This window comes from Aplysia californica, unplaced genomic scaffold (genome assembly GCF_000002075.1).
Source record: "Aplysia californica isolate F4 #8 unplaced genomic scaffold, AplCal3.0 scaffold00679, whole genome shotgun sequence".
NCBI lineage: Eukaryota > Metazoa > Mollusca > Gastropoda > Aplysiida > Aplysiidae > Aplysia > Aplysia californica.
In genome coordinates, this window is record NW_004797949.1 from 295,290 (window position 1) to 306,667 (window position 11,378).

An 11,378-nucleotide genomic window follows, 5' to 3' on the forward strand; every position below is an offset into this window, starting at 1 on the left:
AAAAAAAAACATGCCTCATCAAAGGCTTAAGTTCTTTGTTCATTTCGCAACTGTTGCCATAATAGCTGATTTTTCTTCCTCTTTATCTTCTTTTCTGCCAGGCATGGTCAATGTAAGGTCATGAACAAAATCATACTTAATCCTCCTCCAGGTGCAATGGGAGGAGTGTGGTATGAGCCAAACAAGTTGATGACACATACTTTACCACTGATATTGCACCTGATAGATGAGAGGAAAGGGACACAAAAAGGCAATCCTATAGTACTAGCAGATTCTGACCGCTAGGGAAGCTGCTTATTATCACCTGTGTGAATCTCAACTCAGCCTGAAGCAGGAAGCAGAGGCACACACAGAAAATAAAACATGCATGACACCCACACCTAGATTGAATCAAAACATACATAACGAGTGACTTGGAATTCAGTGAAAAGAAAATCAAATACGCTAAAACTGGCCTCACCTTGCAATATATATCAAACATGCCCCCCAAAAAGAATTAACGGGGAAAAAAACCCGAATGATCTGACAAGAGGATCAAGACAATGAAGAAAGCAGGTGTACATCACAGAGACTTCACAACAGAAAGCACAATAACAGCGGGAAGACCGACAGCAAACCGGGAGGAAAGAACTAGAAATAACAAGGCTGTAAACAAGAGACACATGAAGATCAAGACAACATTACAAAGAAAAAGGCAAAAGAAGAGAGGTCAGTCAGCATCAATTACTCACAGGAAATTCATCTTTGATTTTGTTGCCCGCCTCTTCGAAAGTAGGAGCCAGTATCTGACTGAATCTGCACCTGTGTATGAAAATGTTGGAGACAAAACTAAGACACTTTTTTTGACTTGTAAAGTAGGCTACCTCACACAAAGGGAGAGCCCTAAACATAACCACAAGCACAATAATACAGAGGAATAAAATCGTATTTTTGTTTTAGTAAGTGAGTTACGGCACTTGCAATACAATAAGGTCATATAAGTGCCGAAGATTAAAGGTGTTACAAGAGAGTAACAAACACAAAAAAGAAGGAGGAGAGATCAGGACAATAGATGTTCGATAGGAAAGAAGGAGCAAACCACAAAAGAGCACCCACCAACCACCCACTAAAATCTCATCACCTCACTCTCTCATGCACATGTAACACACAGCACAGTGACACTTCCTTGCTACTAGCGTTTATATTTATATCTCCCAAGTCTTCGTAGTGTGGGAATTCAAAATTTTCAATTATTTGAGCAGCACGTAGTAAAATTTTTTATTTGCTACAAAGAATTTCAGAAGCAATAAAATGTTCTTTTTCTCTTCAGTTTCATCACAGTACTGGATCTTATACATGAGGACTCAAAGATAGGAGCATTACTTACCAATCTGCATAGAAGTTGACAATGGCTATATCATTACCACCTGAAAGCAGAAAATATGACATTTATTTAATTCAGATTCAAACAGACAATTCATGCTTTTATCAGATTATGGCAACATTGAAAAATCATAAAGTGTTTACGTATATATATTAGCATAGTATTAATAATGTTGTCAAAGGTTGCGGAGACAAACAACAAGAATGGCTGACCCATCGATATTCATTTGAAGTAGAAAGAATTCCATCCAGATATATACGTATATATATATATAACTCAATAAACAGAAACAAACAATTTCAGCACGTGTTTGGAATTTGCGAGCACAGACAGAAACTTTCTAGTTTGTTGTTACTGCAAATGTCTGTTTTGTTCGGAACACTTAGCTCCTGGTCACAAAGTGCAGTGTTTTTTTTCATGTTAAAATACCTAAACAATACCAAAAAAAGTCATTAAAGCATATAGTAATACATCTAAAATATATTTCTGTGGACACTCAGTTATTCTCATCTCATCATCTTCTTGTAATCAATGTAATTTTTTTTTTAAACAACCTTCAACAAAAGCTTCAGGTCATTTTATACAACAAGCAGAGTCTCCATATGAGACTACACTGCCTAAATCATATCACCTGAGAAAGAAAATCGTGAATATATTTAAGAAATACATAATAAATCCCTCCTCTCGAATATATGTTTTTGTATAATCTTTGCATACATTTTAGACCAGTAACAAAAGAAAACAAAAAACAAAACAACCCCACACAGACTTACTTAACACACTGTTTATATTATTGTCATTTAGAGCCACAACTTCTCCTGTAACAAACTGTCTGGTTGCAAGCGTCACCTAAAAAGTACAAAGAAAAAAACAGTATATATAAAGGCTTTGCAAGAAAATTTAAAAGAACCTAATAAGAACAACAATTTGGAAATACAAGTATCTGCTGACAATAAAATACAGCACATCTACTGAAAACAGTAACAAAGCCATCAGCAGCAATCTGGATACCCAACACTAAAGTCTTTTTTTTGGGGGGGGGAAGAGATTAACGGTGCTAGAACTGCATAAAATCGACTCTAATACAAACAGAAGCTTTCTCAGTCAAGTGGAGTCATGATCAGTAAGATCAGGGCACCTGTTGGAATTTTGGTGAGTTTCCAATTTCCAGAATTTGCAACCCATCAACAAGGTTACTCCTGAATGATCTAAACACGTTTGATAACAGTACATTTATTCTTTCCTTTTTTTTCCCCATTATAAAATACCTTTACTTTTCAAGGACATAAAGGAATTTTTTCTGGCTTTGATGAAAGCGAATAACATAGCCCCCCCCATTTACTGGGACCAGTAAAATTGAATAATTAATAATTGACCCAACGATAGTCCAACCCTCAACTCGAAGGGGAAATCATTTCTTTTTTAAAACTTACTTCAATTAAACGAGAGTTTTCTTTACTCATACATTTATTAAACAATTAAACAAGAGGTTAAATATGAGCGAACACAAGCTGTATAACTGACTCTCCCTCCCTCCCTCCCTCCCTCTCTCTCTCTCTCTCTCTCTCTCTCTCTCTCTCTAACGACAGTAATAATCATAAACATCTGAAAAACTCTTTCTCATGGGCGCATTTTGCAAAGACAGAAAACATTAAGCTAAGCTTTAAAGCCTTTAGCTATTTAATGTGTACGTTGAAACGAGGTTTTCCAGTAACAAAAAGAATACTTCAACTACAAAACAAATCCCCCTCCCTTTTAACCCTTCGAGTCCCATACATATATATTTTTTTTCACAGCACTTGTATCTCCCACCGTCCCAAGAGCATATATTCTCAGTTTTGGGGGTACCAAATTAGCACATTTTTCTAAATTAGCTAAACTAATTAAACTTTAATTTTTATAATATTTGTTCATTTACCTTTAAACATTGTTTTATGTTATCTAAACCTCGTTACAAAGACACTACATCACTTTTTAGAATGCATGCCTCTTTTTTTTTAAAATACTGCTGTATTGGCTGGGACTGGGGTTAGGGGAGCACAAAAATGGTTAAAACCCATCAAAGAGAGAGGTTAACAGTTAACACTTGAGTAAAAAGTTATAAAAACAGGCATCAAAAGAGATGATTTGAAATTGAACCCATATTCCAAATCAAAGCCTTCTACTTTACAATAAACATAATGGCAAGGTGAATAGCTATTCGACCCTCAACTCCGAATTCCTGTCTTTACCTGTCCTCTATAAATATCCCAAGGTGTCAAGTGGAACTGTACATGGGCCAAATTACCACAATACAGTAATAATATTTCTTATCTATCCAGAACCCCTCCATCATTCTTAACTACACCATCTTTGAGAAGACCCTAGTTTATTGATCCTATTTTCTACAATAACAGCCAGATAGATATGATACGATGATTATTAACTTGATAATAACTAACGATAAAATAGCAGAACAACAATCAACAATAGTAATATAACTCAGATCTTCCCCTTGAATATGCATTCACTATTTCGTACTTCCCCCATTACAATCAATCAACATCCGAGAGCCCATTCTAATTATGTAAGCCCAGTACGGGGATCTACACCAAGAGAAAGTAATTTCCTCTACTTCATTGAGCTCATTGGCTCCCTGAGAACGAACAGCTGGCTTGATCAGAGAATCAATAAATATTCATAGCGCAAGGGCAACAGCTGTGAAAACAGAGGGGAGAGGAACTATCCACGGTGCTATAATATAAATATCCACACTTTTGCTCTACTTTATTCATACAGAACAGGTTCACACAAGAACTTTGTACTTTGTACAGACATTAAAAGCAAAATTATGCTCATGTACTCAACTGCACTGATTTAAGTTATAAAAGATGAATTTTTATGGAAGAAAATTCAAATTTAGCTTTCAATTCAGGTAGCATTTAATGGAGATGTATGTACTAACAATGAGTAGAAATCTATTTCAAGAGGAGGACTGATTGGGGAGGGGGAAGTGCAAAGTGTCAACAATACTGAGGTGATCAAGGAGAAATTGCCACGCATTTTACAGCATAGTCAGCATAATTCTAGTTCAGGAAAACTGCTTGGTAGGTCAAATGTGTGCGTACCTGATGAAAGGTACCATAAGACACATTTGTTTGAACTGAGATAGAGGGCAAAAAAAAAAGGTAAAAAATCCATTTCCGTTTTAAAAAAATTGAGTTCCATTGAAAACTTATTCTTGAGCCATTCATCTACTGGAAGGCTTTGGGTTTATTCTAAGCTAAAAATGTATTTTTGAAGACATTTTTTTATACAAATCTTCTGACATAATAACAGAGATGGCATAAAAACATCTGCTGTCAGGGCCTACTTGTAGAAAGTTTCTACGACTCATTCATAGAAACAAACCCGAACACACTGCATAGGTCAGCTTGTTCTGTAATCTACCTCGATCTGGGAAGCACACATGAGTGTGTAAGAAAACAGTAAGGGATGGCAAGTTTTGTGCATTTGTACCCTGTTCCACTTCATGTGCAAAGCCAAGGCAAAAGCCGCTCTTCGGAATTTCTAGCATTGTCATTGACGTAAATTTCTACGACTCATTCACAAAATTCAACCATGTAACATCACATATCAAAATTTAGGCCAGTTTTTGTCCCTTTCGAGTTGAGTAAAATGGATGCAAAGGAATATAAGGACACAGCAAAGGAAGGGAGACTTTGTGCATACACATACCCTCCTCCACTTCATGATCAAAGCCAAGGCAATTTTACGGAATTTCTTGTTCTACGACCCCCCCCCCCCCCCCTCCTAAAAAAAAAACAACTAACGATAATAGTTATTAGGGAAAACTGAGGGTCCACTCTTACCTTTTATATCCAAATCGAACAAGTTTGAATAAAGTAATACAGTTTGAAACATTCCAAACTTGAAGATTGCCAAAAAAGTCGCTTAGTCTGTTTTCAGGGTGACGCAGCCCCAGCATACATCAGATCATATAAAATATTCGAATAGCCTCCCGTGGCTATTCAGACTCACACTCCAATACTGTAGAAGGATTGCAGCTTGTCTTACTGTCAGATGTATTGTTTTGTCCTGATTTTATTTGAACATCATGTAAAGTATAGCTGTTGGAAAAGCTTTTCCTTTAGACCAGTTACTTTGAATGAGTGACTTTTGTTCCCTTTGGAAGGGTTTTAACTTTTCTCTTCTTAATGTCTAACTGGACTTCCAACTGATAAATGATTTTGTCTTTCTCGTCAAAGAAAGCGGGTTTTGACTACCTACTGAGTGATAGTCCCCCCCGCCTATAGTTGTAGGCAAAAGCTCCTCTTGGGGGAAAAAACAGAATGTGCATGCTTCATCACTACATTAAAAAACTACAAAGCACAAATCATAATATCAAGGTAAAAAATTGTTGGTCCGTCGCGAAAGAAGAAAAAACCCCCAAAAAAACTTCCAGGACCGGGAATCGTTCCCACGATCATAAAATAATGGTTAGACTTCAAACGTAGACGTGCTATATTATATCCATTCAGCGATCAGAACTTCCAACAATAAAAGAGGTAGATTAAGCTTCTTGCGATATTTAACACACAGCGTTTTATAGCATTGGCGCTAATCACAACGCAGCGTTTTAGGGACTAGTCAAGTTGTGATGTCCCGGCCCAGGGGGGCAGCCAGGCAAAATCAGACAGGGAATCTCCAAACTGGATGCTTTTTCCACGGTTTTGGCCCCAACAGTAGGCTAGGGGGGTTTAAGATAATTTAAAAACATAGAGGGGGAGTGGGGTCCAGGGGGGCCTGACCCCCTGAATTTTATCATAATTTGATGTTTCGCAGAGATAGATCTAGATCTAGGTTTGATATCTCTCGCTTGCTGAGGATCAACAAACATAGCCAAAAATAGATCTAGATCAAAGCTCTAAAATAAGCAGGGCAGGAACTGCCAAAAATGCGCCCAATCTGGAAATTCCCTAAATATTGTTGCCAAAATGGCCGCCCCCTGAACCGGGACATCACAACTCGACTAGATCTAGTGCCGCGTTTTATTTAGCATTGGCGCTAATCGCAACGCTGCGTTTTAATTAGTACTGGCACTAACAGCAACGCGGCGTTGCAAATAGAGTAATTGCACCGGGTCGGGCAGCAGGTTTTTTTTTTAGTTTTCGGGCACTGGAGTACAAAAAAGTCGTTTACAACTTTGTTTTTAAATCTAACCCCAAAAGAGCGGCACACAAACCTAAAGCAGCCTCCCTTACTTCTCTATAAAGAATGAATGAAAATTTGCAGTTCAGTCTCATCGTTTTTGCCCTTGCCCAAAGGGGGGGGGGGGGGGGGGGATTGTAACATAAAATCCGTAGTTTCTCATCCTTCGGGCACATATAAGATAATATGCTAATGAGAATCAAGACTTTGAGCATAATTTAAATACAGTCAAACCTGTGTAAGACGGCCACCCATTGTCAAGGAGAAAAGTGGCCGTATAAGACAGGTGGCCGTCTTGGGGAGGACTGATCAAGATGAAGAAAACAAACCATTCCCATCTGAGGTCCCAATCGAAAGTGGCCGCATTGTTGTTGTTTTTGTTGTTGTTTTTGTTGTTGTTGGTTTGTATTTTGTTTGTTATTTTTATTTTGTTGCTGATTTTGTGCAAGGGTGATAATAAAACTAAATGTATCAGACGATGAAGACCGAGTGCCATGTTAAAACAAATACATGGGTCGCCACCACTCGGAGAACAAGGGACGCTTCTGTCGCAAGTTCATGTTGACGTCCTTTGTTACTTTGTTACAGACTGAGTAAACACCACTGATCGCACTTACGACTTGTGTATGAGTTCTGGGCGGGGCTTATGGGATATGAGGGTTCACATGCTTACCTCACCAACAGATGAAAATGGGTACCTATTGGTCAACAGTGGGAGGGGCCTACGCAACATGATCGTTTGGAGGGACTAACTAACAACAACAAGTGATTGGATTATGACGGCCAGTGCAAAATTTTTATGACAAAACGTAATGGAGTCACTAAGGCACAAAGGTGGCCGTCTAAGACAGGTGTTATTGCTCAGTGTGATAGGGGTTGTGTGTTAACTCACTTCAGACGGGTCACACAACAGTTGCGTGACCCCCGCCGCGACGCTCGCGACGGGTCTCACAAGCCCTGCGTGACCAACTTTGGAATTTTTTTTTCACTCTACAAATCACTCACGGATTGCGAGACCCGCCTCGTACCCTTGTTTGGCCAAGCCTGAGCTACTTAGACTTCATTTCCTATCTCTGGGGCCGGTAGTTTTTAAGTTATTGAAGGTGAAGGACAGTGACCCCAACTGGGGTTGAACAGACCGGAACTCGCGCTTTGTTTTTTTCTATACAGCTGATAGTAATCCGACAGTCGCGTCGTAGTAACGGTCGAAGAAGTCGCATGAACAAGAATCACATAATTTCGCCGTTTTCTATACTTCTGTGCGTTTTACTAGTTCTAGTGTCTCAGAAAATGATGTGTCTAATAGTTAGGATCCTGGATATGTACCTGAACACGGCCCGAGTCATAGTTCTAGGGCTAGATCTAGCACTAGTACCGGTGTTGTTTTTAGCGCAACGAAATCACAACGTCGTGCCATACATCTGTCTCATGTAATTCAGTGTATGGGTCTGAATCAATGCACAGACCAGCTTTTATATTTTTACCAAACACTCGACAAATCAAACCAGAACACTTTGAACTCTTATTTTTGTTGTTGCAGTGAATTTCATTCTACTTGTCACGTCTCTGGAAATTTTTCGGAAAATCAAATTCATACCAATTTTTTAAAAATCATACAAATTAAAGTTTTAGACTTAGACAACTTTAGTTTTTTGTATTAGATTAAGCTTGAATGTTACTTTACTGTGTCAAAAAATGATTACAATAGGGTAATTCTGAGAGTTGTGGTGATTTATTGAAATACCCCCAAAAACGCCAGTCTTCAACGCTTGTGACTGGTGAAAGGCCAGAAAGGGCCCAGTCGCAAGTGAGTTAAAATATGGTGGCCGCAGCCGCGTTGGACAGGTGCCCATTTTATACAGGTAAATTATATAGAAAAAACGCAAGGGGGGAAATGAAGAGTGGCCGTTTGTACAGGTGGCCGTCTATAGAGGTGGCCGTCAGGGCAGGTTTGACTGTATATAATATAGTAGAGTCAGATACAGCATCAGTCAGACACCAGTGTAGTAGAGACAGACAATACCAGTGTGTAATACAGTCAGATACCAGTGTAGCAGAGTCAGAACAAGCTGAAACAGTACATTCCTGGGAAGGACTTCCGTAACGAGCGACCACCCCATCAAACACACTTGAATAAAGAAGAGGCCTAACCCTACCCAAACCCTAGATCTACCCCTAGCCCTAAATCTACCCCTACCCCTAAATTCTGCTCTGTCTCATAGTGGTCGCTCGTTACAGAAGTCCTTCCTATTCCTGGGGTCATCCAAGTTTCGGTAAAATCTCTAGACTCTAGGGGGAAGGACTTCCGTAATGAGCGACCACCCCATCAAACACAATAAAGAAGAGGCCTAGACCTAACCTTACCCCTAACCCTACACCTAACCCTACCCTTACCCCTACCCCAAGCCCTCAATTCTGCTCTGTCTCATAGTGGTCGCTCGTTACGGAAGTCCTCCCCTCTAGGGCAAGGTAGATAGGAGATATTAAGCTTTAAAGTCGACGAGCCTATTTTCGTCCTAATTTTGACCGAACTGGTAATTTTACTCTAGGCACTCCCTAATAATTGGGGGGGGGGGGAGGGGGTGGGAACAACTGTTACTGAAATAGAGTACATCCTGTGGTGCGATATACAGTAAGCGATCTTTTGTGGATATCTCTGGAAGTTACAGGTCGATCTTCATGATTTTTTCACCAGAGAAGTTAGAAAAACTTCCTCTCTATACGGTGTAGCGCATTACTGTAACAGCAGTTTAAAATTTCTATATGTTGTGGTGGTGTTTGTTTGGTAACGTGTGTCTGGTTTGGTGCGCAAGGTTTCTGGTTTGGTGCAACATATCGTCTTGTTGGGTGCGCAATAGTACCATGTTTACAGCTCTAGATCTAGATCTAGCTCTTTTCTGACACTTTTCATCTTTCGCTATCCTTGCTTTGTCTTCTTTTCCTTGCAAGAAGTTCCTGTACTGACCATAATGGAAGGCCAAGGTCAATTAGGCGTGTTCTTTTTGGGAGCTGTGCGCCCCCTGACAGGAGATTTCCTTACACCTTGTGTATGTGTTTTGATAATTTAATGGATAAAAAGAAAGGTGCTGTGGACACAAGAAGGGGAAAAAAGAAAACAAGAATAAGACTATACCTAGAATCTAGTATTTTAGAAGGAAAAGGACAAAAAAGAAGAAGAAAAAGACGTGAAAAGAAGAAATTGAAAAAGAAAGGTGCTGTGGACACAAGGAAGTGAAAGAAGAAAACAAGAATTAGACTATACCTAGACTAGTATTCTTTAAGGAAAAGGGCAAAAAAGAAGAAGAAAAAGACATGAAAAGAAGAAATTGAACATTTTGGAGATTATATTTCCATATTAATTAATTTTGACATGAATACATTAACTTATCATCTTCCAATGGCAATATAATGCATCCAAATGGAAGGAAAACAGTCTGTTTCAGTGCACAATGCAGGTCATAGAGAAATAACTTAATAAGTAAAACAAACAAAGGGCCTAGAAGCCACACTATCAATGCCAAATAGCAAAAAAGCCGATATTGCGCACGAAACGGACTGCCCAAATTTGGTCCGCTTCAGTGCGCAACCCTATCTAGCACTTTCCTGGGCATTAAGAAGCAGCCTGCGATAGTATTTATCGATTCTAGTATACATTCTACGATACATTAGAGCTAGATTAGCTAGATGTGCTAAATAATCGACTACTCAAGCGCTTAGTAAATTGATCGATACCGGTTACAAAAACCATTAATATGAAGGGGCAAAACTTTCCGACACCGTAGAATCACGTGTGTTGACAGGAACCTCCAAAACGAAAGTGAAATAAGCTGCATTCTGCGCATGCTCACAGAAAATGACCTCGTTTTCGCTGTTCTTATCCAAAACAAAGCAGGAGACCGGGGGTTGCGCACCAAAACAGTAGCGCGGTGATGCGGGCCTACTCTAGCGCTCATTAGCTTTCTTTGGCTTTCTTCCTTCAACTCCATAAAATCATCCAGATCTGCCAAAACTCAAAACATCTCTTGTCTGCCCCCTTACTCTTCTTTTTTATCACAAAACATAGATCTAGATTCTATTTCTCACTACAAACACAAAATTTAGCAGCTATTGGAAAGACAGATTTTAAAGCTGTAGGCTAATGAGCACGATCACTCCAAACTTAATTCATCCTTTGCACAGAAGCTGCACTGCAGTGGGAGTGCTGTGTGTGATGAGACACTGTTAACCGTCTCGTTAGTCCGGAAAGAAAAATAACATATTATTTCTCACCAGAATAAGTGCACATGGAAGCAAGTGCAAATCCGCCATCATTCTTTCAAGAATATAAACTTAAAAGGGTAAAATAGGCCGAGTCTATGACAACGGCTTTCAAACTTTTCTCCACAGATTGTGGAGTAGACGGTTACACTACTGTTGCTACAGGAAAGCAGTCAATGTGTTACATCCGGAAACGGGGTAAAAATAAACATGGCGATGTGTGCGTGTAATCTCGTCACTCTGAGACTTAGCAATTTAGACTGTATATTCATTATTTACTTGATTAAATCTCTGAAAACAAAATATAAGCTTTCAAAGGTCATTTATACGCATACAATTTTCTGCATAGATAATAAGCACCATGTATTCGAAAATTTAGCAGCCAGACTGAAGAGGAAAAAAATTAGAATAAGGCGAAATAAAAATGAAACGAAAAATAACTAAAACGTCTTAATCCAGTTCGAAGAATTAGTCTTTCAAGGCGGCTATTTATAAATTATGACTTAAAATTAAGATCCTTTAGCCTAACACAGTACTGTAATTGATCAATCAAAGACGGTTCAGTAAC

The 11,378-nt window shown here is 39.0% G+C and overlaps 1 protein-coding gene across 2 annotated transcripts in view; it reads right to left on the reverse strand.

Moving 5' to 3' along the window:
- Positions 1-11,009, reverse strand: part of LOC101852050 (endoplasmic reticulum resident protein 44) — a 25,285-nt gene extending 14,276 nt beyond the window's left edge. Inside the window, exons 1-4 of one of the 2 annotated variants that reach the window (XM_005108332.3) lie at positions 10,823-11,009; positions 2,137-2,212; positions 1,367-1,406; positions 732-801 (exon numbers count right to left, since the gene is read on the reverse strand). In XM_005108332.3, coding sequence (XP_005108389.1) covers positions 732-801; positions 1,367-1,406; positions 2,137-2,212; positions 10,823-10,864 — 228 coding nt within the window. In that variant the 5' untranslated portion in view covers positions 10,865-11,009. Of the gene's footprint in view, positions 1-731; positions 802-1,366; positions 1,429-2,136; positions 2,213-10,822 lie in introns of those variants that run through there. The other variant, XM_035972402.1, reaches the window with a different exon arrangement.
- Positions 11,010-11,378: the final 369 nt, after the last annotated feature.